The following is a 26,514-nucleotide window of genomic DNA, read 5'->3' on the forward strand; positions in this document are numbered from 1 at the left end:
TGCTTTTTTCCACTCTTTATTCCAACCATCCACTTTGGTTACAGGTCTGAAAGGGCTGGGGGATTTTGTTTTTGGTAGCTCTTGTGTTGTTGGTGGGGTTTTTTTTTGAACTTTCCTCTCCTGTAATCCGCCGCCTGCTGTAATATTATAAAATCCTACAAGACAGTAATGAGCATAATAAATATCTGTTAGTCCACAAAGTTAAAGTGCTTTGAGAAGAGCTTAAGAAGCTCTGTCCCAGACGGGGGATGGGGAACATCTCAGCGATGTAGTGCAGTAGGAAGCTCTGGTGTCCCCTGGGTGTCCCCGCCCGCGGCCGGGCCATTCCAGGCTGGGCAAGGTTTGGGCAAGGAGCAGGACCCTCCCCTCGCAGAGAGAAAATCCCGATTTTCACAGTTTAGTCTCGCCCCGACGCCTCCGAAAGTGCGGGGCAAGCGAAGCCCGGGCCCGCCTCGGGAGGGGACAGGGACAGAGCCGGGGACAGGCGCAGCCCCCCCGGTGCCCTGAGATGCGCGGCCGCTTTCCCTGATGACAGCGGCCTGTGCCCCCGGCCGTGCCCCTCGGCTGCCTGCAGAGGACTTGTGCGTCTCCAGCGTCTGCCCAGCGCCTCCCGCTCCGCTCCGGGCTCTGCTCCCACCTTCCCATCCCCACACCCCGAATCCAGTCACCTCCCGAGGCTTTTCCATGCAAATTCCCAACGCGGCGCCGATTCCCGACCTCCCTCCCACACCAAAGCCGGCTGCAAACCAAAAAAAAAACAACGAACCGAACCAAGCCCCCCTCAAACCTCAGAGCCCTCCGGAGAGGGGAAGGGACTCGCGAGTGACACCGGGAGCGTCAACCCCAAAACCTCGGGAGGCAGCGGGGATCCCGCAGTCCGGAGGCTGAGGAGGTTGTTCCTCCTCATCCTCTTCTTCATCTTCCTCACATGCAAGGAGCAGCCGCGCCCTGAGGATCAGTGCATGCATCGCCGGACACGCGCGTCCCACCCTCCGGCCTGGGCTCATCCAGCGAGGCTCCTCCGGCGGGGAAGGCGAACGTTCCGACACGTCCAAGGAGCCGCGGGCACCACGGCAAGAGGGCAGCTCAGTGGAAGAGCTCGGCCAGGGCCAGCACGAGCAGCAGCTGCAGCCACGATGCCAGCGTGGCCGGGGCGCGGCCGTGCTGCCACATGAAGCGCTGGCGCTCCTGCAGGTGCTCCTTGACCAGCGCCTGGCGGAAGCCGTCCTCATCGGAGACGCAGACGTAGCGGCCGTAGTGCTCCCGCCTCACGCTGGGGATGAAGTGGAAGCAGTCGTGCTGAGGGTGCGAGGTGTTGCAGCTCTTGATGAGCACGTTCTCGTGGTACCAGTTGTAGGTGGCGTAGTGGGACTCGATGGAGCAGTTGAGGTAGTAGCGGGACGAGAGCGTCACCGAGATGTTGCGGAAATCACCTGCAGGGACACGAGGGAGAGGTGGGGTCGTGTTAGAAATATATCGTGAGTGAAAAACAGAGTTCACTTGCCAGGTCAGTTTTAAGAAAGAGGTTCAATATTAAAAAAATAAGATAGTTAGGAAACAGATTAAGCCAAAATAAGTAGGGCCGGAAGGGTGACTTGGCATTCAGCCAAATCCACAACCTGCTGTTTCAGAGATCGTCTTTAAATACCTGTCCTATTGTATCAGTTTCGTTGAATATTCATATTTTCTATAAACTGTATAAACAGATCGTTGAAGCACTCTATATTAATACAACATAACTTTCTAATAGAGCACATAAAGTATTCATGTCAATATTTGGGAAAAGCCAACCATATAATTGTTTTAAGTGTATATTATAAAGCTGGCTTCTCGCAAGATGTGTGCTATATGATTAATAACGTGGTAAAGACATAAGTTTTTATTTCTGCTATTCATAAAGAAAATGAAGCATAGTGATAGTAGTGATATAGTAGTTGCTTCAACGATCTGTTTGGTCAGGATAACACCCAGGGAACACGTAAAGACAACCTTGGTGTTGATATATCAGCCATCAGCATCTCCCATCTGAAGAAAGCACGGATCAAGGCCGAGCTGGAGGTGATGATGAAGACACAGCCCAGAAACACGCAGCTCTAAAAAGGCAAACCCAAGGAGGGGCCATGCAAAACAGCTCCTGGAATATGGAAACTAGTTTGTGGAGAACTTTGAATGCAATAAGACTGATGCAATAGAAAGATTATTTACAGAAGATATCTGAAATAGCAGGTTGTGGACTTGTATTTCTTAAAGTTTACCTAGAAAGTGAACCTTGGTTTTCACGGTTAGCTCCACACAGATTTTAGTGGGGTGGTGTGGGGACTGACAGTGGTCAGGACGTGGATTCTCAGGCTCCAGGCAGAGCCGTGAAGCCTGTGGGAAAGCCAAGGACAGAACTCTCTCAGTCTGGCCTGGGAAATCATGAGGAGGAACCCAAAACAATCCTTGTAGATCTCCTCCTCCTGACACCTGGTGTTTTTCCAGCTTGTTGACTGGTGGAGATGTTTACAGAAAGGTGGTGCCCTAAAGCGTCAGATTATACTCTTTTTCTGACTCAGAGATGGGGCAATTGAGAGGCGTTTTAATAACTTTTATTCTATTTTCAGTCTCATGTGAAGGGTCAGACAATGCAGATGTTACAATCACACCATCACAATCAGAAGCCAAACTATTTCCTAATTATAATCCATTACAAGTGTGTTTTGACCTCTCATCTTTTGCCACCCAATGCTGTTGGTGCGTTAAAGCCAATCATCTAAAATCACCCCTCGTGGGTGTTACTACAGTGCACCTTTCACAGTTCTGTTTCTCCAGAGTGTCCAGTCTTATTTGCAAGGCCGTCATTTGAACCTTGCTTCCAGTTCCAATCCTATTCATTGTGCTCAAACACTGTATAAAAAGAATCTCTCTTCCAATAAACTTTGCTCAAAGAAGCCCCAGAGGTGGCTTTGGAGAGAAAAGCTCCTCAGAATTTCTTCTGTGCCCAGCAGAGCCAATCCCTGAAGGACTGACATATCGCTCCGTGGCCCAGTTAGAGAACTCAGCAATGTTTCTGTCACGACACATTAATGTACCTCAGCCTGTCAGGGAAACTTGTTGGGGTTTTGCTGTGCAAAAATCTACCATTGGCTTTGAGAATATCTCATCGATTAGGGTGAGCAAAAATGCTTCCTTCAGGGGAAATCTCAGAGTTAATCTACCTCAGTCCTGCTCTTCCCGCTGGCCCATGAGCCTTGCTCACCTCTGTTGTTCATAGATGTTCCCAGTTCTAGAGGCTTCTCTGTTGGAATTTTAGACTTTCTGACCCCCAAGCAAACACTGCATTTGACCTGAGACCGTGGAAAATGCTTCCAAAATTGAGTGAGGGCACTGGGATTGTGGGTGTGGAGTTTGAATAGAAGTGTGAGATATCACAAGGTGGAAAACTCAGCGTTTAAAGTTTTAGAATATAGAGTAGATATAAAGGAAGATGGAGGGTTTAGGGCAGAGGCTGAGTCCTTCTTTTTCACCTTCTTCTTCATGGGTCTGGGTGGTGTTTTGTAATTGGGTAGAAAAATCCACATTGCGGGCCAGGGGTGGTTGGCTATTGGGTTAAAGGTAAAAATAATTTATGCATAATTTCATAATTGGACAGTTTGATCTTAAAAGGCCTCTAGAGAAAGAGATGGGGCCATTTTTACTCTGTTAGTTAGAACTCACAGCTTGTGAGGATGTAACACGGATAAGGATTAACAAACATCTGAGTCTGAACACGAAACACTGCCTCTGGAGCATTTAACGCCAACTCTGACAGAAAAGAAGACCAAAAGCAACACTTCTCCTTTCCCTGTTTCCCCTTTGGCTGTGGCACTGCTGATGGCCTGCCCTCATGTCCCCCAGAGGTCACTGCCCCTTGCCCTGCCCTTGTACTGCCCCTGTTCTTGCAGACCATCGGCTTCTGACCCCAGGCTTAACCCTAGGCACTCCTTTGATCTGAGTCTCTCTGTCTCTGGACCCTTTGGCGGGGTCAAAATAAACCTCGCTGGAATTCCACACAGGAAACCCTTCCCATCTTTCCTGGCTGCCTTATCTGTGGTGTGTGTGAGCGTGGACCTGAGCATCGAGGACCGAAGGTGTTTGGTTATTGGGTTAAAAATAATTCAGGTGTCGCCTCGTTATTGGACAATAAATACTTGAAAGACCTTGTAAAGGGTTAGAGATGGAGCATTTTTCACCTCGTTATCTAGAACTCACGCCTTGTGAAACTGTACTATAGGTAAGGATTAATAAACAACCCAGTGCAAACAAGAAGCTGCACCTCCCAAGCAATTATCCCGGCTCTGTCAACAGAGGAGAATAAGATAACAAACCCACACGTGAGGAGAACAACGTGGGAACACTGAGGCCATGGTGCTGAGAAGCTGTGATCAGCTGAGAGGCTCGAACAACGAGTCAGAGAGCCCTTGCTTCCAGAGACAGACGAAGAGGAGCCTGGCTTTTATCCTGGAACAGCTCACCCTTCAAAACTACACCCCAGGAACCGGTTTGGTTCGCAGAAAACAGCTGTGGGAAGGCTGCCAGCCGTGGGAGGGACCGGTGTTGCAGCAGTCGGGCGGGACTGGTGCTCCTGAGAGCTAAACCCACGCTGGAGAGGTTCCCTGAGAGCTGTCTGCTGTGGGAAGGGCCCCACGGCACAGCAGAGCAGACTCCTCTCCCCAGCCAGCTGAAGGAAGGGTTTTTCAAGTGCCAAACTGAGTGAACTCCCCGTGTTTTGTCTCCCTGTGCTGTCGGTGGGGTGTGAGGGAAAGGCGTTCTAAAGCTTTATTTTATTCTCGTCATCCTCTTTTAATTCTGGTCATCAATTTTTCTTTCCACCTTTAAAAGTTTGGAGCTTGTTTTGCCGTTGGAGTGTTTTCTCCTGATCCTCATCTCACCCCACGAGCCTTTTAGTTTCTTTTTCTGTCCCCCTCCTCTACAGCAGAGGAAAACGAGTGAGTGGGGTTTTTGTGGCTGCACTGGCATTTAGCCAGTGTCAAACCCACAACAGATGTCCAGGAACCATGGATTGGGTCAGTGGGATCATGCCCATGCCAGGAGGGGTGGCACTGGAGGATCTTTAAGGTCCTTTCCATCCCACGCCATCACGATGTCACAGATCCATGTAAGGACAGCTCAGCACATCTGGTGAAGCCCACAGAGCTTTTCACCTGGTTTAATCCTTCCCACCCAGCTCAGAAAAATGATTGCCACTCATTCAGTACAGCCTGGTGTGTTCATTCCAGTCCCCCAGTGACACCTCACACCACCCAAACCCACCCATCCAGACCCATCCAAACCCATCCAGACCCATCCAGACCCATCCAAATCCATCCAAACCCATCCAGACCCATCCAAATCCATCCAGAGTCACCCAAATCCATCCAAACCCACCCAGACCCATCCAAACCCATCCAGACCCATCCAAACCCACCCAGACCCACCCAAACCCATCCAGACCCATCCAGACACATCCAAATCCATCCAGAGTCACCCATATCCACCCAAACCCACCCAGACCCACCCAGACGCATCCAAATCCATCCAGACACATCCAAACCCATCCAGACACATCCAAACCCATCCAGACACATCCAAATCCACCCAGACCCATCCAGACCCACCCAAAGCTTGGCGAACCCGACAATTCCTTCCCCAACCACATCACCTCCACGTACCTTCCTTGACATCACCCCTCTGGCAGCTTCCTTGCCACGAGCCCCCGTTCAGGTTCTGGAGCACCTCCCTGGGGGATGGGAATGGGAATAAGCACCAACAGAACTTTGGGAAGTGGCATTTCAGGGACAGAAATCCCCCATATCAGTGGGATGAGCAGGAATGTCCCCCTCCCACCCCAATTTCAGAAGGTTGGAGATGACCAACGTGAGACCCAGCAGCAAGGAAAGGGCTTGGGTGCCCAAAAGCCTTCAAGGGAGGGATGGATCCACACAGAGCACCCCCAAACTTCCGGGGAGAAGGGTTGGGTGCCCAAAACCCTTCAAGGATCCATGCAGAGCACCCGAAACTTTCAGGGAGAGAGTTTGAATGCCCAAAACCCTTCAAGGAAGGGATGGATCTGCACAGACCATCCCAAACTGTTAGAGAGAGAGCTTGGGTCCCCAAAACCCTTCAAGGATCTACACAGAGCACCCGAAACTTTTGGAGAGAGAGGCTGGGTGCTCAAAACCCTTCAAGGGAGGGATGGATCCACACAGAGCACCCCAAACCTTCAGGGAGAGGGCTTGGGTGCCCAAAGCCCTTGAAGGATCCACACAGAGCACCCCAAACTTTCGCAGCCAGCGCAGCCACCCCAAACCCACACAGCCCCACGTCCCAGGAGGGGAATGCTGAGGGTGTGGGTGTTTTTCCAGCGGGAGCAGGAGGTGGGCTGGGCCCCCACGCACCGGCTGAGGGCCAGCGAGAGGCAGGAGCCGTTGGCCCAGCCGCAGTAGGGGTCCCTGGCCAGCACGCAGCTGTGGCAGTTGTTGCGGTAGGCGCCGCACATGTCCATGGGCAGCTCCAGGACGCGGCTGCTGGAGCCCACGTAGAGCACAGCCTGCGGGAGGAGAGCACAGGAACCATCAGCCCTCAGCACAGGAAGGACCCGGAGCTGCTGGAAGGAGATGCTCCAAGAGTGGAGCCCCTCTGGGAGAGCTGGGGGTGTTCACCTGGAGAAAGGAAGGCTCCAGGGAGAGCTCAGAGCAACTTCTAGGGCCTAAAGGGGCTCCAGGAAAGCTGGAGAGGGACTTTGGAGGGACAGGACACAGGAAATGGCTTCCCACTGCCAGAGGGCAGGGCTGGATGGGAGATTGGGAAGGAATTGCTCCCTGCGAGAGTAGGGAGGGATGGAATTCCCAGAGCAGCTGGATTCCTGGAAGTGTCCAAGGCCAGGCTGGACATTGGGACTGGGAGCACCCTGGGATAGTGGAAGGTGTCCCTGCCATAGGGTGGGGCTGGATGACCATTCAAGGTCCCTTCCAACCCAAATAACTCCATGATTTCCCTCCCAGACCCCAGGGCTGGCACTGACCCACCTGTCCCTGCCTGACCCAACCCCATTCTCCTGCCCCTGGAGCAGGGACCCACCCTGGCGTGGTCCAGGATCATGGACTGGATGGGATCCTTGTTGGGGAACACCTGGATCTCCATGATGTTCTGCACGCCGTTGGGCAGCTCCACCACCTTGTGGATGGACCCCTTGTCTGGGAAGAGAGAGGGGACAACCTTGAGAGGAGGTGACAGTGCCAGGAGGTGCCTACCCAGATCTGACACCGAGAGAGGACAGGAGCAGCACCCCAAGGGCATGGGAATCCTCCTGGTTCCCCCTTCCCAAAGGGATCCCTTCTGCCCCCTCAGCCAGGGGCAGGTGGAGCCCCCTCAGCAGGGGTCAGGACCCCCCAGGTGACTCTGTGTCCATCCCACAGCCCTTCGTGTTGGATCAGGCTTCCCAGGGAGACCCTGCAGGGAGCTGGCTGCGTGGAAACGCAGGATTCTGGAAAACCTCTATTGCCCTGTTCTCTCTGTTTCTGTTTCTTTCTAACTCTGTTTCTCTGTTTCTCCATTTCTGTTTCTCTCTGTTTCAGAATTTCTCTCCATTTCTCTGTTTCTCACTAACTCTGTTCCTCTGATTCTCAGTTTCTATTTTTCTGTTTCTCTATTTCTCTGTTTCTCTATTTATCTGTTTCTCGATTTCTCTGTTTCTCTATTTCTCTGTGTCCTGGGCTGTAGTACAGGATGTATTCTATCACCATCTTCATGACCTGATGAATCCAATTGTTGGAGCAGGGCTCTTCCCCTCTGGGTACCTTCTGTTCATGGCCCATCAATGCCTTGTGCAGGACAAAGATAACTCCCTCCTGAGGTTATCTCTCTTTAATGGGCCATCAAGGACCCTCTGTATGATTCATCATCCCATTGGGAGATGCTCCGCCCACAAGGAGGAGCCAAGCATTCTCACCTGGATATAAACTGGGGTTTGGGATAGTACAAGAGATTCCCAGAGGACTGGAGCTACGAGGCCTTTCTACAGGATCACTGCTTCAGGAAGACCACCTCACCTGGACTGCTTCCATCACCCTGATCAGGCTGTATTCTGACTCTGTCAGTGGGCTTTTTTTTGTATTATTGCATTTATCTTATCTTTTTTCCCCTTTTCTTCTCATTAAATTGTATTTCTGACTTGGAGCCTCTCACTCAGTTTGCTTTCAAACCACAACACTCTGTTTCTCTTTATTTCTCTGCTTCTCTCTAACTCTGTCGCTCTGTTTCTCCATTTCTCTCCATTGTTCCATTTCTCTCCATTTTTCCATTTTTCTCTGTTTCTCCATTTCTCTCCATTTTCTCCATCTCTCTGTTTCTCCATTTCTCTCTGTTTCTCCATCTCTCTCCATTTTTCCATCTCTCTATTTCTCCATTTCTCTCCACATCTCTGCTTCTCTCCAACTGGAAAATCCAGAGCCCAGCCCTCGCGGGCTCCAATCCAACCGCAGCCACCCACCGAGAGCCGGCTGCGCTTTCCTAATCCCGGCTCAGGAGTTGAAATCCCTGCAGGTCCCTCACTCAGCGCCGGGGAGCAGATCCCACGGATGGGAGGCACCAGCACAACTCGGGAAGCGCCAGAAAACGACGGAGCTGCTCCTTTGGCAAGGATTTGTGCCCCACAGCAATCCAACCCACACCTGGGGAGGGTCGTGCCCGTCTCCCCCGTGCCTGGGATGCTGCCCAGAGCCCACGCAGCCAGGCTGGCAGCCTTCAGCTGTTCCCAAAACGCCGCAGCTTCGCTCCCGCCTGACGAGCATATGCCAGGCTGGGAACGCAGCCCCTGCGCCGCTCCCCGCCGCGGGGAATGTCCCCTCCGACGGGGAATGTCCCCCCCAAACGAGTCCCCTCGGCACCTGTGGCCAGGTAGAGGATGTTGTAGCGCTGCCCATCGGCCGCGGCCACCTCGTGCACGCCGATTTTTTGGTAGCGGTGCTTGTTGTGGAACAGGGGGCTCCTGGAGGGCGACAGCGGCTCCACCCGCTCCTCCACCTCGGGGTGGCTGTCGGCGATCTTGAAGGTCTCGCTGGGCGTGTGCTGCCCGGAGGGGACGCACTGAGGGCAGAGGGGACAAAAAGGGGACAGAAGGCGCCGTCAGAGGGGGGCAGGACGCTGAGGGTGGCAGGGGAAAGGGGACAGTTCTGCTCAAGGGTGCGGTGCCGGGGGGAGGGTTGTCACCGTGCCAGTGACTCTAAAATCCTTTTTCCTCGTGCTTCCCATGAGGAGATCAGACTTTATCCAGCGTCCCTTCGTTCTCAGGGCCCAGCAGCGCCTCCCTCGCTCCTCAGCCCCTTCCCTCCCTCACCTGGCCAGGTTTGACCTCGGGGGTGGGGCCGCTGTAGCCTTTGAGCCGCGATGTCCGGAACACGTTGTCGATGTCCCCAAAGGAGTAGACACACACCGCAGAGCTTCCCCTGAGGGGACAATGACATGATCAGCGGGGGACACGGCCACCCACAGCCGGCCATGGCCGTGCCCGCTCCAGCTGTTTGCCAGAGGGGAAAGAGGGCTGGAGGGGAGGGTTTGGGGCGAGGCCCCTCACCAGGTGTTGGTGAAGAGCCCGTAGACTTTGGACTGCCGCCAGTCGCCCGCGGGGACAAAGACGACGTCCTGCAGCCAGTTGAAGTTGCCCTTGGTGACAGGATCTACGCAGATCAGCGTGGCCTTGAGGAACGTGGTCCACTTGGAGGCTGAGAGGGAGCTGGTTCCTCCCTTGTCCTCCTAGGGGACAGGGACAGCAGGGAGGGAGTCAGGGTTTGGGGGAGAAAACCCCAAAAATGCCCATTTTGGGGGATGCTTCCATCCTGCCATCCCAGCGAGATGGAGCAGGGAATTCTCTCCCCTGCTGTGGTTGTGCCCCACTCAGAGGGGCCAAAGCAAGCCTGGGTAAGGCCAGGGGAGCTGGCACGTCCCCTGTCCCCCCTGGAGCTGTCCTGGCTGTCACCCTGCCCTGTCCCCGAGGTACCTTGCACAGCTGGGCCACCCTCGAGATGTTCCGAGGTGCCTCGGGGCTCTTGTCCGGGTTGTCCTCGCGGAAGAAGTAATAAATCTTGTCCTGGTGAGGCTCCTCGTGCCTCAGCGTGGTGGCCTTGACAAACTGAGGGTCTGGGGAGGGAAGGGACAGAAGCTGGAGCTGATTTCACCCAGGCAGCCACCTGGGGGTGGAGACAGGGCAGGGGACGGGATGTGGCTGCACCCCAGGGAAAGGACAGCTCCCAGCCCAGGCTCCCTGTGGTACCATCCCAGCACCTCCTGCCTGACTCCAGAGACTCATTCCCTGCAGGGAACAACTCCCAGGAGCCTGGGGAAACCTTGGCAGCCACAGTAACCCGAGTCCCTCCTGGCTCTGGGCGCTGTGGCGAGAAGGGAGGATCCCTCAGGAGGAGAAATCTGCGCTCTTTGTTGGGAAAACCCCATAGCACCGGTCCTATTAATGCACCCCTGCCATGATGGGCATCCCTGGGGCCCTCTGAGCATCTCTAGCTGCTGTTCCCACAACAGGGAATGCCCCAGGAGGTCAGAGAGGTCAGCCTTGATTTCCCTCTCCCTGTTAAATCCCGGAGTCATTTTAATTCCATTTTTTAGCCCAATAATCCCCCATTTCTCCCCTGGGAAGCCACCACAACCCCAGGGAGGCAGAGCAGGGTCCTTTCCCAATGTCCCTGCCCCAGGTTTGGCCCTGGCTGGGGTTTGCCCAGAGCCCCTGCCCGCACTGGAAGTTGCCCAACACGGCGGGGCAGCTGCCGGGCATTTTGCACAACCCCCATTTCCTTCCACCGTGCAGGAGGGACTCATTTCCCAGCCAGCCTCATTTCCCCATGCCCAGGGGACAGGGAAGTCACTTCTGTGCTGGTTTGGGACAGAAGTGAAGCAGTGACAGGTGTTGGGGGAAGCAGAGAGTTCCTGGCTGGCACCGAGGGCACCCAATCTGCCCCCACAAGAAGCTCTAGAGCTTCCCCTGCCCCCTGGCAGCTGTGAGGTGGTGGCAGAGCCCAGCTGGGAATGTCCCCCCGCTGGGAATGTCCCCACTCACTCTGCATCACCGTGTCACTGGTGTAGAGCTCTCCCCCGCCCCTCACGCGGCGGAACCGAGGGATCTTCCCGTTCTGCTGGCTCTTCTTGATGGTGGAGTAGATGTCCTGGCCTGTGGGACAGCAGGGATTGAGGAGTGAAAACATCCAGGGCTTCCTGAGCAGCACAGGGATGGTGGATATGGAACAGGACCCCCAGTGCTGACAAACAGGCCTTGAAGGGTGGCACGGACAGATTCGTGGGCAGGATCCTCCCCTGTGTCCCCACCAGGCCTGGAGCAGTGGGGTCACTGCAGGCCCCTCCTTCTGAGATCCCTCCCATCCCAAACCACTCCTGATTCAGGTCCCTCCCGACCCAAAGCATTCCTGATTCCAAACGTTCCTCCCTCATCCCACACCCCGGTGGGAATCTCCAACCTCTGTCCCAAAGGGATGTGCATTTCCACGGGGACAAAATGGGGAGAGCCAAGGCCACCCAGAAGAGGGGACAAAGCCCTTGCAGCAGCCTCAGGGGCTCCTGTTTGCCCTGGGGAGGCTCTGAGCACAACAAAACCTCCAGAAAACAGGAAAATGGGAAAACACCCCACTTACCATCGACAACGACAAGGGTGTTGGAGTCGGGGGTGAATGGAGCGATCCCTCTCCCATCCCAGGGCAGGCTCTTTTTCCTCTGCGTCTGGTGAGGGACAGAAAGGGGTCCTGAGTGGGGTCAGGCCGGGTTTTCCCCGCCCGGGATGGGGGAAGGGTCCGTACCACATTCCAGCAGCTGGGAGCGCAGGCGCCGGTCCCGCACACCAAGAGCCCGTCCCCGTACCGCTCCACCAGGGTCAGGTAATTCCGGCTGTCCTCCTGCAGGGGGGAAGAGGAGCCTGGGAATGGCACCAAGTGCCCAGCACCGCACAGCTTCCCAGATTTCTCCTGCGTTTTCCCGGATTTTCCCGTTTTTCCTCACCCAGAGGGAGCTCATGAGGAGCATGTGCAGCTCCTTCAACCCAAATCCTCCAGCCTTTCCCCATCCCGCTGTTCCCTCCCGCGGGAGACTTACCAAATTCCCAGACGTCACGCACTGGTCTTCATTTTTCACCGGGAACTCTTCCTGGGATAAAAGAGAGGGAAAGGCTCCCGTTCCTGCTCTCCCGACGCCAGCAGGCACGACAAGGTCACCAAACACCGCCAGGTGTCCTTGTCCCCCAGCCTTGGCGCCTGGAATCTCTCGGGAAGGCCGCGCTGGGTCCCAGTGACTGAATGTGAGCATCACTGCTCACATCTCAGAAAGGATTCCTGGCTGGAAACATCACCCCTGCGCGGCGGCAAGGACCTCAGAGGGAACACAGCCAGGGAAAAACCCACCCGTGGGCAGCGAGGGAGATTCCTCCCTCCTCTCCCTCCCTTTCCTTCTTCTTTCCTGGGAATGAGGAGAGGAGAGGAGAGGAGAGGAGAGGAGAGGAGAGGAGAGGAGAGGAGAGGAGAGGAGAGGAGAGGAGAGGAGAGGAGAGGAGAGGAGAGGAGAGGAGAGGAGAGGAGAGGAGAGGAGAGGAGAGGAGAGGAGAGGAGAGGAGAGGAGAGGAGAGGAGAGGAGAGGAGAGGAGAGGAGAGGAGAGGAGAGGAGAGGAGAGGAGAGGAGAGGAGAGGAGAGGAGAGGAGAGGAGAGGAGAGGAGAGGAGAGGAGAGGAGAGGAGAGGAGAGGAGAGGAGAGGAGAGGAGAGGAGAGGAGAGGACACCAGGCTCATCCAGGCCCAGAATGTGGGCTGGGGGATGGATCTTGGACACTTTTAAATGGGGTTTTAAGACACTTTTCCTGGGGCTTTGAGGCCAAACCCGTCAGCAAAGCCTCCTCACCGTGTAGTTCTCGCGGGTTGCGAAGTCATAGTAGTAGAGCCTCCCCTCGCCCCCGACGTAGATGGAGGAGGTGTTTTCCTGGTGGAAGAACACCGGGAACCTCTCCCTCCGTGGGAACACATATTCCTTGGCACCTGGGGACAGTGCAGGAGTCAGGGGGGTGATCCCCTCCCTTCCCGTGGCCTTGGAGCGCTGAGGAAAACCGGGACGAGGGGCCGGGGCCCTCCGGGAACAGGCGGCGCTCAGGCTCCAGCTATTGTCCCCTGGGTCCCCAGGGACGGGAGAGCTCCACAATGCAGGGAGGAAGCAGGGGAATTGCAGGAGGGGGAGCAGCGAGTGCCTCGAGCCTGGCTCTGAGTGCTGCTTTCCAGCATCCCAGTGCCCCCTGAGTCCCAGCTGAGGGATGAGGGTCCCTCTCCCACCCTGGCAAGCGATCCAGGAGAGATTTGGATCCTTCCCAGAGCCAGGAGGGATGGACAGGGTTTGGATGCCAGGCCGGAGCCCAGGTCTGACAAGGGGAAAAGTTCACCCCAAACCACAATCCCTGTGCTCCCCGTCCCAGACAGGAACAGAAAGTGGCAGCCAGGTCTCAGACGTCCCAGCTGGCAGCAGAGCCACCCGTCTGCCCCTCTGCCCTTCCTCTTTCACAGCCCGGCTTTTCCAGCTCCCAAACACCCTCCGTTCCTGCCTGTGGGGCCAGCTGGGGAGGGGGAGGCCAGCTCTGCTCCCCCCACGGTCCCCAAGTGCTGAGGAGTGTAGGAATGGCAGCACAGGAATGGCTCCAGGGCTGCTCTCTGCGCCTCCAAACTCGGCATTCCCGCTTTTCCCTTTCCCAAAGAGAGCAGACTCTGCCTTGGCCAGCGCTCCCAGAGCTCAGCCAAAGGTTGGGAACGCCTCTGGAGCTGGCAGCCAGCACACGGGCCAATTAACCAGCGGCGCGTGGCTCTCTCTATTAATAGGGCCGGCACTTGGCACTGCCCTCCCTCTGCCCCCTGAGCCAAGAGGGAAGAGGCACCTCGGAGGTCACCGGCGCTGCTGAATTCCCAATGGGTTTGTGGGGTTATTCCCACCCCCTCGGGCTCCCTCGTCCCATAAAACAAGCGGAGTTTTCCCAGCAGGGCTCGGGGAAGCTGCCAGAGCCTCCCAAATCTGATTTGGGAAGGGCTGTGGGGACACAGTGAGGGGACAGCTCGCTGTGCCCTTCCCCTGGGACCCTCAGCCCGACCGACCCCAGCCCCTGCCAGCCCCTGTGCCCTGCCCAGCCTTCCCAAGGGCTCCGAGAAACTGCTGAGTCCGAGCTGGAGGAGCTGGCACAGAACCTTCCAGGCTGATTCTTCAGCCAGGCTCGGGCTCAGCCTGCCCAGGAGAGGAATAATCCCTTTCCCACCTTCTCACTCCCCAAAAATGCCACTCCTGGGGTGTCCCTGAAGTGCTGTGACCCTATCACCAACTGCCCTGCCCAGACCTCACCAAACTTCACTCCTGTTTGAAACCTCCAGCCCCGAAATTGCTGCTAACCCAAGCAAACCCCCGAACTCAGCTCCTCTTCCACACTTCTCCCCTGCTGTCCTGCGGCTCCTCTAGGGGCTCTTCCCGAGCCTCCTGAGCCCCACCGAGCTGCGAGGCCACACTCCTGAAAACAAACCAGCCCTAAACCGAATCATTTGGCCGGCGCCGAGGTTGTTGTTTATCCTGCAGCTCCGCGGGGACCGCCGTGAATCACGGAGCTGGGAGAGGAAACAGCTCTGCCAGCCAGGGCCCTCCAGAGAGCCTGGGCTGGGCTCCCTGCGCTGGCAGCCGAGCCTCCAAAAGCTTCCAGCAGCGGCTGCCGGGGTCCCTCTGCCTCTGGGGCCGCCCTTTAGGGCTGGTTCTAACCTGCACAGCCTGTCCCGAGCCCTGCTCTGCCTGCAGCAGCCGGGATTAGAGAAGGGGTTTAAGCAGGACGGGGGAGCAACCCTGTACCCCAAACTGCAGTGGGGATGATGAGGAGGCAAAGGGCATCTCATGGCCCACAGCGCCACAAAATCATGGAATTGTTGGGACTGGAAAAGCTCATCCCGTTCCACTCTGTGCCGAGGGCAGGGCCATGCACTGTGCCAGGGTGCTCCAAGCCCCGTCCAGGCTGGCCTTGGACATTCCAGGGACGGGGCCGTGTCCCCATTGTGTCCCCGAAGAACGGGACATCTCCCCTGGCAAACCCAAAGCTGCTTTGGGCACTGCAAAGAAAGGCCCTTGGAAGGCTTGGCCCTGCCGTCACCCCTGCTCCCAAATCCAGCCCCGGAGCTGCAGGGGACACAGGGCTCATTCCCGGAGCCTGGCTGACCCCGCCGTGCCCCTCTGCCCGCCGTTTGCCGCCAGCCCCGCGGCCGGAGCAGGGATCAATGGCACCACTGTCCCTGCAAATGTCCCCGCTCCCGAGCGGCAGAAAGGGCGGCTTTGTGCTCCGCGCCAGAGGGGAGGGGAGCAGCAACACCAACCCAGGGTGAGAGACACCCTGCGCATCTCGGGGGGATGCCTGGGGGAAGGGAACCGGGAGATGCTCCGGATGCCATGGAGAGAAGGGAGCAGCAATCCCGCTTTCCATCCACACACGGCTTTGGTGACGGAGCAATCAGCTCCCTGTGCGCCCAAGGGCCCCTCGAGGAGCACCGGGGCATCCCGGAGCATCCCGGAGCATCCCGGGGCATCCCGGAGCATCCCGGAGCATCCCGGAGCATCCCGGAGCCGGCTGTTCCCACCTCCGGAGCAGAGGGGCAGCGTGGGCTGCATCCTCTCCCGGCAAACTCCATCACCCGGGCCGGCTGGGGCTGAGTCAGCGCCGCCTTCCCTCCTCTCCTCGCTCCTCTCCAGCGTTCCCGGCTGGCAGCGCCTCCCGCAGCCCAGACGCTCCTGAGTCACCGGCTCGCACCGCTCCCCAATCCGGGAGTGCGGGAGTTCTCTGGGAATGCTGCTGGCTGCGGCGGCCCAGGGTGGAGGTGACGGGTTAAAATCAGGAATTGAAATAGAGCTCGGGAGAAATGAAAGCTGAAGCGGGCTGGGAGCAGAACCTGCTGGGTTTCGGGAGCTGGGGTTGGCACGAGGCAGATCCTGCATTTTCTGCCCATAAATTCCTTCGAAATGGGAATCACCTTGGAATGTGAGGTGGTAGAGAAGGGTAGGGAGTCTGCCTGCTCCCTGGAACTGTCCACTCCTGGAACTGCCCATCCCTGGAATTGCCCTTCCCTGAAACTGCCCACTCCTGGAATTGCCCACTCCTGAAATTGCCCACCCCTGGAATTGCCCATCCCTGAAATTGCCAGCCTCTGGAATTGCCCATCCCTGAAATTGCCAGCCTCTGGAATTGCCCTTCCCTGGAATTGCCCATCCCTTGAATTGCCCACCCCTGAAACTGCCCACTCCCTGGAACTGCCCACCCCTGGAACTGCCCACCCCTGGAATTGCCCATCCCTGGAACTGCCCACCCCTGGAATTGCCCATCCCTGGAACTGCCCACCCCTGGAATTGCCCACCCCTGGAATTGCCCACCCCTGGAATTGCCCACCCCTGGAATCGCCCACCCCTGGAATCGCCCTCTCCCAAGAGCCCCCGGCCGGGCTGTGCCGGCTCCCCCGTGGCTGTCACAGGCCGGGGACACGCTGGCAGCACGCAGAGGAGCGGGACTGGCGCGGTGCCGAGGGCTGGCAGCGCGGCGCAGGCAGCCCGGGCGATCCCGCGGGAGCTGTCGCTGTGACGCGTGGCAGCGCTGTCACTCGCGGTGGCCCCGATGGCACTGCCACCTGCTCCGCTGCCCGCGCAGCCTCCGCTCTCCGCTCCAAATATTCCCCAGCTCGGATTCCTTTCCCCGTGGCCGGGACAGGCGCCGACCTCGGTGACAGCGCGGGATGGGCGCCGGAGGCGGGAGGAAGAGCTGAATCAAAGGCTGGGAATGTGGAATTGTCACTCGATGTCACCTGTGCCCTCATCCCGGCTCTGAGTCAGGGTGATGAGTGCCCTGGCCTCTCCACATCAATCGGGAGCCGTGCGGACGCGCCGACACCGATTTCTGTCCCACAGGATGCGTGAGGAGCAGCTCAGGCCCGGTTTTCCCGGGACTGTGATTCAGGGCCGCTTCCTGAGTCACTCAGGACTCCATCCCAGCTCCCAAAACTCCGCAGTGCAGCTGGAGTTTCGTCATTCCCTCAGGCCAGGGCCAGGAGGACAATCTCTGGATTTCTCACCTCGCCATCACTCGTCATCCCCGGGGCAGTCCCAGCAGCCACCCCAGGGGGATGGGGACAGCAGGGACAGCAGGGACAGCAGGGACAGCGCTGCCAGGCTCCCCTCCATCCCCGGAGCAGGACTGGATTCCTCACACTGCTCCCACCCCCGCTGCCTCCCTCCTCCCCAAGCTCCACCACGGATGATGCCAGTAAGAAGAAGCCAAGCTGCATTTTCCTCCTTTTTTTTTTTTTTTTTTTTTTTAGACGATCTATAAATTCCCAAATTGAGGCATTTCAGGAAGAGGAAATATGTCTCCAAGGAGCTGCTGTGCTAAGTTTTCCTTCCAGCGTGACTTTGCTCAAAGGGAACAAAGTGACACGAGGGAACAGTGTGACACCGGGGAGGCGCAGCGGGGACAGGAGTGTCCCCTTCCCATGGGACAGATGCCTCAGGCAGCCTGGCAGGCTGCTGGGACGGAGCCTGCAGCAACGGGGTTTTTTATAGGAACAGTGTGACTGCAGATGAGGCATTTCAGGAGTTTTGGGCAGGTTGGTTCTGACTTGCCATGATATAATTGCAGGGTTGTGGCTTCAAGGTCCCGGCACGCTGCCACCGCCAGACCTTGTGAAGTGACACATTTTCAATTTCTTGGATGGGTTTTCGAGAAGGAGGTGAAATGAGCCACGCAAGAGGCAAGAAATGTGTGGAGGCCACTTCCTCCTCACTGTTTCCTCCTGTCACCGGCCTCTGCAGGGGCTGCACCCCAGGAGAAGGGTCCCCAAGGGTCCCCGGTGCCCTTTGGGTATCCCCTCTGGAGAAGGAGAGCCTGGAAGGGCTGAGGGATCACCCCGGGGCTGCTCTGCCATGTTTCGGGTCATCCCGTGCCCCAACCTGAGTCACTTCTCAAAGGAAGCAGAAGCAGCAGAGCAGAAGCAACACCTCCAGGTTTCTGTCCCATCCCCCCAAGAGCTTCCTCCGGGTGCAAATCCCATCCTGCTCCCACTTTTGCTCCCTTCACCTTCCCCTCCCGTTCAGCCTGGAGCTGACTGGAGCGTGGCCACCTGGCACTGCTTTCCTGCTCTCCTGAAAGGAGCAGAACCCCCAAAACTCCAGGGGACACCAGACAGCCGGAGGGCTGGAAACGCTTCTGGCTGGAGTGAGACATTCCCTGCCACCCGGAGGCTGGAACGTCGATCAGCCAGTCCTGGGGGATTTTGTGTCCATCCCACCCCGAGGCTGGAACGTCGATCAGCCAGTCCTGGGGGTTTTTTGTGTCCATCCCACCCCGAGGCTGGAACGTGGATGGGCGAGTCCTGTGGGAATTCTCGCTATTCTAAAGCCAGTCCAGCCTCTCTCGTCCCTCTGGGGCAGGGAAGGGCCAGGTTTGGCATCACGGGCTTGGCCCGAGCCTTCCGGCAGCTGCATCCCGGGAAGGAGCAGTTTAATGGGTTTTCCAAAGTGCTTTCCCATCAGCCCGGGCTGGGTAAAAGCCCTCAACTGGAATTTTGCCCTTCCCTCCATCGTGCAGCTTCCCGAAAGCAGTGGGCTGCTTTCCTTCCCAATTTCCAGCTGGGACCTGGGGGAAGCTCCAGCTGCTCACTCAGAACCAGCACAAACGGGGGAAGAGGAACTGGGGGGGACACAAAGCCCGAAAGCCCCGCCGAGGGGCCCAGGAGCTCACGGGAAACCCCCAGAAAGGAGGTGTGAAAGGCCCCAGCAGCCTGAGCCACCTCTCTGTCATCCCGAGATCCCAGCAAGGCGCGGCCCCGGGGCTCAGCTGGAGTTTCTCATCACCCCGAGCCGCTTTGGAGACGAGCAGCGATTCACCCGCAGCCGAGAGAGCTCCGCTTCTCTCTTCTCTTCTCATCTCATCTCTGCCTCCCCGGCACACCCGAGCTCCCCTCCGAGGGAAGGGCACGGCCTGGCGGCATCCCCAACACCCTCATCCAGCAGGGCTTTTCCACCCCGGCATTCCCAGCTGCCTCCGTGCCGCTCCTTTCCCCCCCGTGCCCTGGAGAGATCGCTGCCGTGCCCAGTTTTTTCCGGAGCCGGGCAGACAATGGAGCCCGCATTAGCGGGGATAATCCATCCCACAAAAGCCGGCAGCCCCGGCGCGATCCCCATGCCCGGCAGGGCAAGGCTGCGGAGCGCTCTGGGAGCACACAAATGCGCTTTTCCAGAGCCACGCTCCGAAAGGAAACGTCCTGGCACGGCACCCGTTCCCGAGCTATTTCTGGGAGCTCCTTGGGGGCAGCTGGGGCAGGAATGGAGGGAAAAGAAGGAACGGGGTTTGGGAACTGAGCTGTCGGGCTCAGGCTTGGGATTTGAGATCTCAAAAGCTCTGAAGGAAAGCTGTGTTGTCGATATCTCCACTCCGAGCCGGAGCTGGAATTGATCCCAAACACCCACTCAGCGAGCAACAAAAGAGACCCCTAACCTTCATCCCGCGGGGAACAAGCCCTGGATTCAAACCGGGGTTCTGCACCCCCCACGCTCCAGGAACGCTGGAATTCTCCCTGTTAAACACCAAATCGCTGGCCGGCGGGCTCGGCAGCAATTCCATGAATACTAACACGGCCCCACTCTCGCTCCCCCCATAATTATGCAGCACTGGAGCTGCAAGGCGAGGCCGGAGCCTTTTGATGCCGTGGATTCCTGCCATCCGGCAGGTCCGGCATTCCCGGGTGCCGAGCCTCCCGCTGCACCCCACGGCTGCAGGGGCTAAATTTAGAGCTGGGTTTTGCCACTTTCCAAAGGCTCCGCTCCGCAGCGGCAGTCCCAGGCTGTGCCGCTTCCCGGCTCCTGCCTGTGATTGTGGGATTTTATCCCACGGCCGGCGGAACAATGGCACAAGCACTGCTGGATCTTGTGTCAACACAACAAAGGACGGATTCAGCGGGATCCGGGGAGCCCCTCCCAGCCCAGGAAAAGTCAGATCCAGGCATTGATTTCCCAGGAAAGGCCTTTCCAGGGGGTAAGAACTGCCCCGAGCAGCTCCAGCAGCATCCAGAACAGTCCTGCTCCATCGACTTCTCTATCCCAGCTCCCCGCAGCTGGAAAACCCTCCCCAGGCAGAGTCTCCCTGCCCAGGGGTGGGCATCGGGCACAGCCCAGGGGGGTTCTGAGTGGGAAGATCCAGAGGTTTTATCCCTGTGGGACACAGCTGAGGTGTGTGCAGCACAGGCCCTTCCCAGAGGGATCGGGAAGGATCCAGTGGGATCAGGAATGGTCTCGCTGTGCCCTTCCAGCCTCCTCTTGCTGATGCCTTAAGGTTTATCTCTCCTGTATTCCAGGTTCTGTGGTGCCCAGGGGTGCAGCTCTGAGCTCACAGTCAGTGTCACTCAGCTCTGCACACAGCAGGGACACAAAACAAATCCTTCTCCTGCTGCACACCAAGGACAACTTTCAGCCCCAAAGCACAACCAAGGGTGGGCTGGAGGGAGGGACAAGCAGGATGGGACCTCACAGCCTGGGGCTGGAATGGGACAATTCAACCCCAATGTGCAAATGGACCAAAACTTATAAAAGTGTGAGACCTTGTGATGGGTCATCCATTTTGTGACCGTTTTGGGTCCACCCTGGGTGTAGCCGTGGCCAGGCCTGTCCTGCCCAAGGTGTGCCCTAAAGCCCTTTCAGTCAATATTTGCTCTGTTCTCCAGCTCTGCCCAGTCCCTGTCCCAGGCCAGCCTGCCCAAGGTGTCACTGCAGCTGGAGGCTTCCCACACCTGCCATGAGCTCCAGGTGGGTGCCAGCCCCGGGACACTCTGGGTTCGGGCCAGAGAATGTCACAGAGCCCTCCTCAGCAGCCCCTGTCCGGACACGGCCTTCCCATTCCCATCACGTCCAAGCCCTGGCTGCAGCTCCGCATTTCCCAGACTTGGAAAGCCCCGGGGGCAGGAATGTGAAACCAGACTTCTCAAAACACCAAGATCCCGGCAAAGCCGTGGCCAGGGCAGCCCGAGGGCAGGTGTCTGGCTGGAACTGGACTCGAATTCCTGAAGGAAACTCCTCGAACCCGCGGTGCCCTCTCCCTCCCACAGCCCCACACCCACCAGATGGGAATATTTGACCCCAGCAGATAAGGAGAGATGGAATCATCCTGCCCTGACCCAGCCAACAGGGCCCAGGCCAGCGAGGGGACAAGTGACAGAAGCAGAGCTGTCGTTAAGGGCAGGATTTATCACCCAAACCTGTGTCCCCACACCTAAATTACGGCAGCTCCTTCCACATCCCACTCCTGTGTCACCCCAGGGCGCTCCGGGTGGAGCTGGGGCTGGCAGGAAAGGGTGCCCAGCAGGAGGAACCAGCCCTATTTTTGGAGCAGCCAGGAATAGCCCCAGCCCGGCGGACGGAGGTGGCTGGGACCCAGTTCCCCTCCTCGCTCACCTCCCAGCCCTTTTTCTGCATGCGAGATTTTCCCCAAAAAAAGCACCTGCTACTTAGATTTATTTTGTGCTCAAGCTTGGATTTAGTTTGTACCCGAGCGCTCGGGTTTAAATTTAGTTTGTCCCATTTAAGGCAGCGAGTGAGGCTGACTGCATCACCCACAGAACACCTTCCCAGGCCGCATCTCAGCAGTTCCGGCCCCAAATTGGCTGGTGCAGAGCTGGGAGCTTGGTCAGGAATTGGCATCTCACTCCCTTTTCCAGCCACAACTTCCATCAGTCGTGCCCTGCCTGTTGTTTTTGTGTCGTGCTCTTGCAACAGGAGGTGCCTGTGATTCACTCCATTTGTTTGGTTTGCTTTTTCTTCTTTTTCAATCTGCGCACAGCAAAACATATTTCGTTTTTTTTTTTTTTTTTTTGTTTTTTTTTTTTTTTTTTTTTTCCCTTTCCCCAACCAACATTTTCAGCTCCCAGCATCCCCCAACCTTGTGAAAAAGGAGAAAATAGCACTGCTGGGAAAGCGAGCAGCTTTCTCCTGGAAATGGTGATGCTCCAAGAGCTTCGTGGGAAAGTGTCCTACAAAGATGTTTCACACCATGGGACCACAAAAAGCCCCAGAGATGCTGTCACTGAGGAGAAAAAGCTGCTGCTGGCACCAGAAATCCCTCGTTTGCCACAACACCGAGAGATGAGGACTTTCAGGATCATGTCATCCCATGCCCTGCCATGGGTAGAGACACCTTCCACTGTCCCAGGCTGCTCCAAGCCCTGTCCAGCCTGGCCTTGGGCACTGCCAGGGATCCAGGGACAGCCACAGCAAATCTGGGAATTCCATCCCAGCCAGGAATTCTTCCCAATCTCCCATCCAGCCCTGCCCTCTGGCAGTGGGAAGCCATTCCCTGTGTCCTGTCCCTCCATCCCTTATCCCAAGCCCCGCTGCAGCTCTTTCCAGAAGGTTCTGGGGGCACCCAGCCCCGGTGTGCCAGGGCACGGAGAGCTCCCCGCCAGCCCTGCTGGCACAGCTCTGCCAGGCAAGAGGCAGCCAAGCCTAGCAGAGCCCAGGAGCAGTTCCAGGCAGCCCAGGCGGATTCCCAGAACTGCCATTCCACGGGCCCGCTGTACCCCGGGGCGGGCGGGAGGCAGCCAAGGGTCAATTGTATAATCCTGCTTTTCCCTGGGGGACCTGCTCCTCTCAGAACCTGCTCCCTCCGGCTTCCAGCTCACCTGTTAATGAGCTGCCAAGAATTAAACAGCGGGAGCCCATGCCACCCCGCGGCGTCAACGCCAGCATCCGAGTTTTCCCCGGGATCTCCGCACGTGTGGCTGAGCAGGGACAAATTCCTGAGCGTGGCAGCAGCTCCAGCCGAGGCTGCGCTGCGAACGCCGCGGGCTGCAGCAGCCCGAGCCCGCCCGCAGGCTCCGTGCCACGCTCAGCATTTTGCGATGCTCGGTGACTTTCCGGTCAGGAGACGGCCGGGCTGGGCGTCCCCTCCCGCTGCCACCGCCACCCCCGGCCCCGGGACACGCGGGAGATGCGCCGAGGAGTGAAAGCTCCGTGTGGGATGCGGCAGCACCTTTGCCAAAGCACAGCCCAGCCGGGCAGCGCTTGGCTGGAAGAATGCAGGGGAGGATGAGGAGGATGGGCAGGGATGAGGGGAGCACCGCCAGCCCGGCTGCCGAGCTTAGCCTGCGGGAACTCGGCTTTCGGATCCCTCTCTGCGGGACTCCAGAGAAGGGCAGCAGCCAGGAGACACCCCGGGGACGGGGCAAAGGCCCTGCCAATAAAAAGAAGGAATCCTGCGGGGTCAGGAGTGCCTGGCAGTGACCACTTGCCCACATGTGCGGGCTCCAGGGGCCATGGAGCTGCAGAACACCGTGCTCCAGAGTGGTGGGAATGGTTAACCCAGGAGCTCCGAGCACCAGGACAGGCCCGCGGTGTTCCTTTGTCTGCAGGTGTGAGCGCAGGGCTGTGCCACCTCGGCCTGGGTACTTTTTGTCCCAGTTCTCCACGTCCCTTCACCTGTTTCTTACTGGGAGCTGGGGGCCAAAGCAGCAGAGACGTTCAGGGACGTGCAGGGAGGGCAAGGTTTGGTGGAGCCAGGGAGGTTCCAGATGTCACCAAACCAGTGGAACTGAGACTTTCAGTGTCACAGACTCGCTGGGCACGGTGCTGGTGAGCGGAGCAAGGCTGAGGCATGGAAAAGCAGCTGCAGCTTTGCCCAATTTCCTGCACTGCAGGCAGGGAGAGATCGCTTCTGTGGAGAGCCCGGCTCTGCCCAGCCCCAGAAGTCCTCACCCTCCTCCAGGCTGGAGCACGTGGAGGTGCCTTTGCCGAGCCGCATCACCTGCCGCTAGTGCGGGGCCGTGGCGTGTAAGAAATTTAATTAGGGGAGAGCTGCCAGTTCCCGCAGAGCCCAGGGCCGGGGCCAACCCTGCAGCACTGCAAACGCAGCAGCGGGCCCGGAACGCTGCTCTCCACCCCCAGGAACGGGGGGCCGAGCTGGAAATCAGCCCTGCGGCTCCATCCCCCCCTCGCACGCACGGCGAGGCCGGGCTGGGAGCGGGGCTGCAGCTGCAGCAGACACGTGCTGAGCGCCGAACATGCTGAGCTTTCAGAGCGCCCGGGGCACGGGGAAGTTCACCGCGGCTCCTCGGAACAGCAGCCCCTCGCCCATTTCTTCTTCATCCTCCTCCTCCTCCCGCAGCCACAGCCCTACCTCGGGAGGGTAGAGGTGACACCAAGGAGGCGCTAAATAGGACACGGCTCGTTCCCATCCCTCCCTGACTGTAATCCCTTTTAGACCAGGGCCCTGCTGAGTTCTCAGAAATAATTAGAGATGTAGATAAGAGCAGAGGGGAGCAGGTGAGTCTCCTAGTTTCGGTGACAGGTGCCGGCATGGCAGCCTTTCGGTGTCACACAGACGCGGGGGAGGGGACAAGTGACAGCATTGTGCAGGGACACAGGTGAGGATCGGCCACTCCATCCCTCCCTTTCCAGCCGCGCCGAAAACCCCGAGACTGTCGGGAACAGGGGGGGATTCTCCCCGGAGCAGCAGCTCCCGTCCCGCTCCCTTTTCCCGCAGCCAGCAGCGGTGACGCCATCGCGGAGCAGCCTGCCCTACCGCCGCTACCTCTCCCCTTTGTGTGTAACAAGGTGACAGCAGAGGCCACCCCCGAGCCGCGCACACGGCCACCGCCCCCCCACCGCTCTCCCAGCCCCGGGAAGGGCACCGCAAATGCCAGCAGAGGAGAGCAGATGGCACGGAACGAAGCGGGGGAAATGGGCGTTCTCGGAAGTTGCCAGGGAATGAAGAGCACAGACACAGGAGCCCTTGTGCTGCAGAGCCCGGCCCGCCCGCCCGCCAAAGCCAACGGGGTCTTTGTTCCAGCCAGCCTGGAGGGGATTCATGCCGAAACTCGGGATCAAACCAGCGCCGACACACCAGGCTCCGAGCCCTGAAAACATTTCTTTGTTCGGCTTTGCCGTGATCCAATCTGGTTACAAAGTCTTTACGTGCCGTTTGTAAATTCTTCCCCGAGACTAGGGGTCCTCGGCAAACATTTACTCACCAAACTCATCTGCAGCGAGCAGGGCGAGTTAGCAGCTGAATAAGTGCATTAACTATGTAAATACACTTCTCCTTTTCTGGAGAGCTGCAAGTTGGGAAATGTGTCCTGTGACCGCCTCAGATCTTTTCTGACAGCCTTTAATAGACCCGGCTGATAGCGGGGGGAAAAAAAAGCTTTTCCACAGCCTTTAATGTCCCCAGCTCGTAGAAAAACGCTTTTAAAACATTAAAAGAAAGAAAAGAACGGTCTAAAAATCCAATTAAAAGCCAGCAGCCCCAGCCCACAGGCGTTTAAGGAGAGCCGAAAGGCTCGCCGAGGACACAAAAGAAATGAAAATAGCCCGGCTCTGCTCAAAGGACGAGCCCCAGGTAGGAAGGAGCCGGCGCGGGGAGCAGCCGCATCCCGAGGGCGCAGCCCGGCACTCACCTTGGGGAGCCGCGACGATCCTGGGGTTCACCTTGGGGCGCCCCGCTGCCCACGTGCCCAGCTGACCGAGCCACAGGGCCACCAGGAGGGCAACAGGCGACCTCCTCCTGCCCATTCCTAGTCCGGGAGCGAGCCGGGAGCGGGAGCCGGCCGGGCTGACAGCAGCATCGCACCGCGTACAAAAGCAGCCGGCCGCCAGCCAATGGCGCAGAGAGGGCGGGCCCGCAAACCGACAGAACACCCCCCCAAACCGCTCCGGTTCACACCTGAGCTCCGGCACGGGGGCTCTGCAGCTTCTGCCGGGGATTCGGGGGGCTTTTTGGGGTTTTTGCTCCTGTTCCTCGGTGAGAGGGAGGTGTGGGGGTCGGTGGCTTTGTCACCCGAGGGCGCTGGGAAGAGCCGCAGCTGGGCTGAGGTTTGCGGAGAACTTCTCCGCGGAGGCCGGGGAAGGGAAATAAACGTTGGCACGGGTGAGATGACAACGGAAAACGGCTGAGAATAGGGACAGAGAGCGGTGTGACAGGGGCGGTGTGACCGGGGCTGTACCCAGAGCCAGGTGCGGCGGAACAGCTGGATGGGGAGCAGAACAGCTGGATCCGGGAGGAGCGGGCTGCAGCAGGGCTGCAGCGCGTCCTGTGTGCCAACAGGAAAGGGCCGCTCCTAGGGACACCCACCTGTCACCGCGGGCTCCCTGCGCTGTCACCCTCACCCGAGCGCACGTGGCAGGCAATGACATCCCGAGTGGGGATGGGGACACTCCGGGAGCCGGCAGGAAGGTGAGCCCTGCCCCGAGCACCCCGAACCTTTGCGACGCGGCTGTTCCCCCAAAAGGACACCGCGCCTGTGGCACTGTCACCTCCTCGTCCCAAAGGTCCCTCCGAGGAGGGCCGGGAGCCTTTGTGGGGCCGGTTAATGAGAGGAGCAGGGCATTCCGAGCACGGAGAGCGAGCTGGGACGTGACCGGAATGGGAGAAGCCCACCGGGAGCGAGACGCAGCTGCGCCCTTTAAAGTG

At 58.1% G+C, this 26,514-nt stretch overlaps 1 protein-coding gene across 1 annotated transcript; it reads right to left on the bottom strand.

Annotated features, from left to right (window-relative positions):
- Nucleotides 1-25,687, bottom strand: SEMA7A (semaphorin 7A (JohnMiltonHagen blood group)). Its single transcript, XM_066328693.1, has 14 exons — nucleotides 25,502-25,687; nucleotides 12,921-13,054; nucleotides 12,127-12,177; nucleotides 11,835-11,930; nucleotides 11,673-11,757; nucleotides 11,084-11,194; nucleotides 10,016-10,155; nucleotides 9,593-9,771; nucleotides 9,356-9,464; nucleotides 8,907-9,105; nucleotides 7,099-7,214; nucleotides 6,417-6,568; nucleotides 5,691-5,758; nucleotides 1-1,433 (listed from the first exon to the last, which is right to left on the bottom strand). Exons 1-14 carry the CDS (start codon nucleotides 25,614-25,616, stop codon nucleotides 1,087-1,089), a joined length of 1,902 nt encoding a protein of 633 aa, XP_066184790.1. The 5' UTR covers nucleotides 25,617-25,687; the 3' UTR covers nucleotides 1-1,086.
- Between the last annotated feature and the right edge of the window lie 827 nt (nucleotides 25,688-26,514).

This window comes from Sylvia atricapilla, chromosome 13 (genome assembly GCF_009819655.1).
Source record: "Sylvia atricapilla isolate bSylAtr1 chromosome 13, bSylAtr1.pri, whole genome shotgun sequence".
Taxonomy (NCBI): Eukaryota; Metazoa; Chordata; class Aves; order Passeriformes; family Sylviidae; genus Sylvia; species Sylvia atricapilla.

Excerpts from the sequence above, each read along its gene's own strand:
- SEMA7A (XM_066328693.1), bottom strand. The coding sequence starts at position 25,616 with ATGGGCAGGAGGAGGTCGCCTGTTGCCCTCCTGGTGGCCCTGTGGCTC. Across the intron at positions 12,178-12,920 it reads CAACCCGCGAGAACTACACG|GAAGAGTTCCCGGTGAAAAA; the intron begins GTGAGGAGGCTT and ends CTTTTATCCCAG. Across the intron at positions 1,434-5,690 it reads GAGGGGTGATGTCAAGGAAG|GTGATTTCCGCAACATCTCG; the intron begins GTACGTGGAGGT and ends GTGTCCCTGCAG.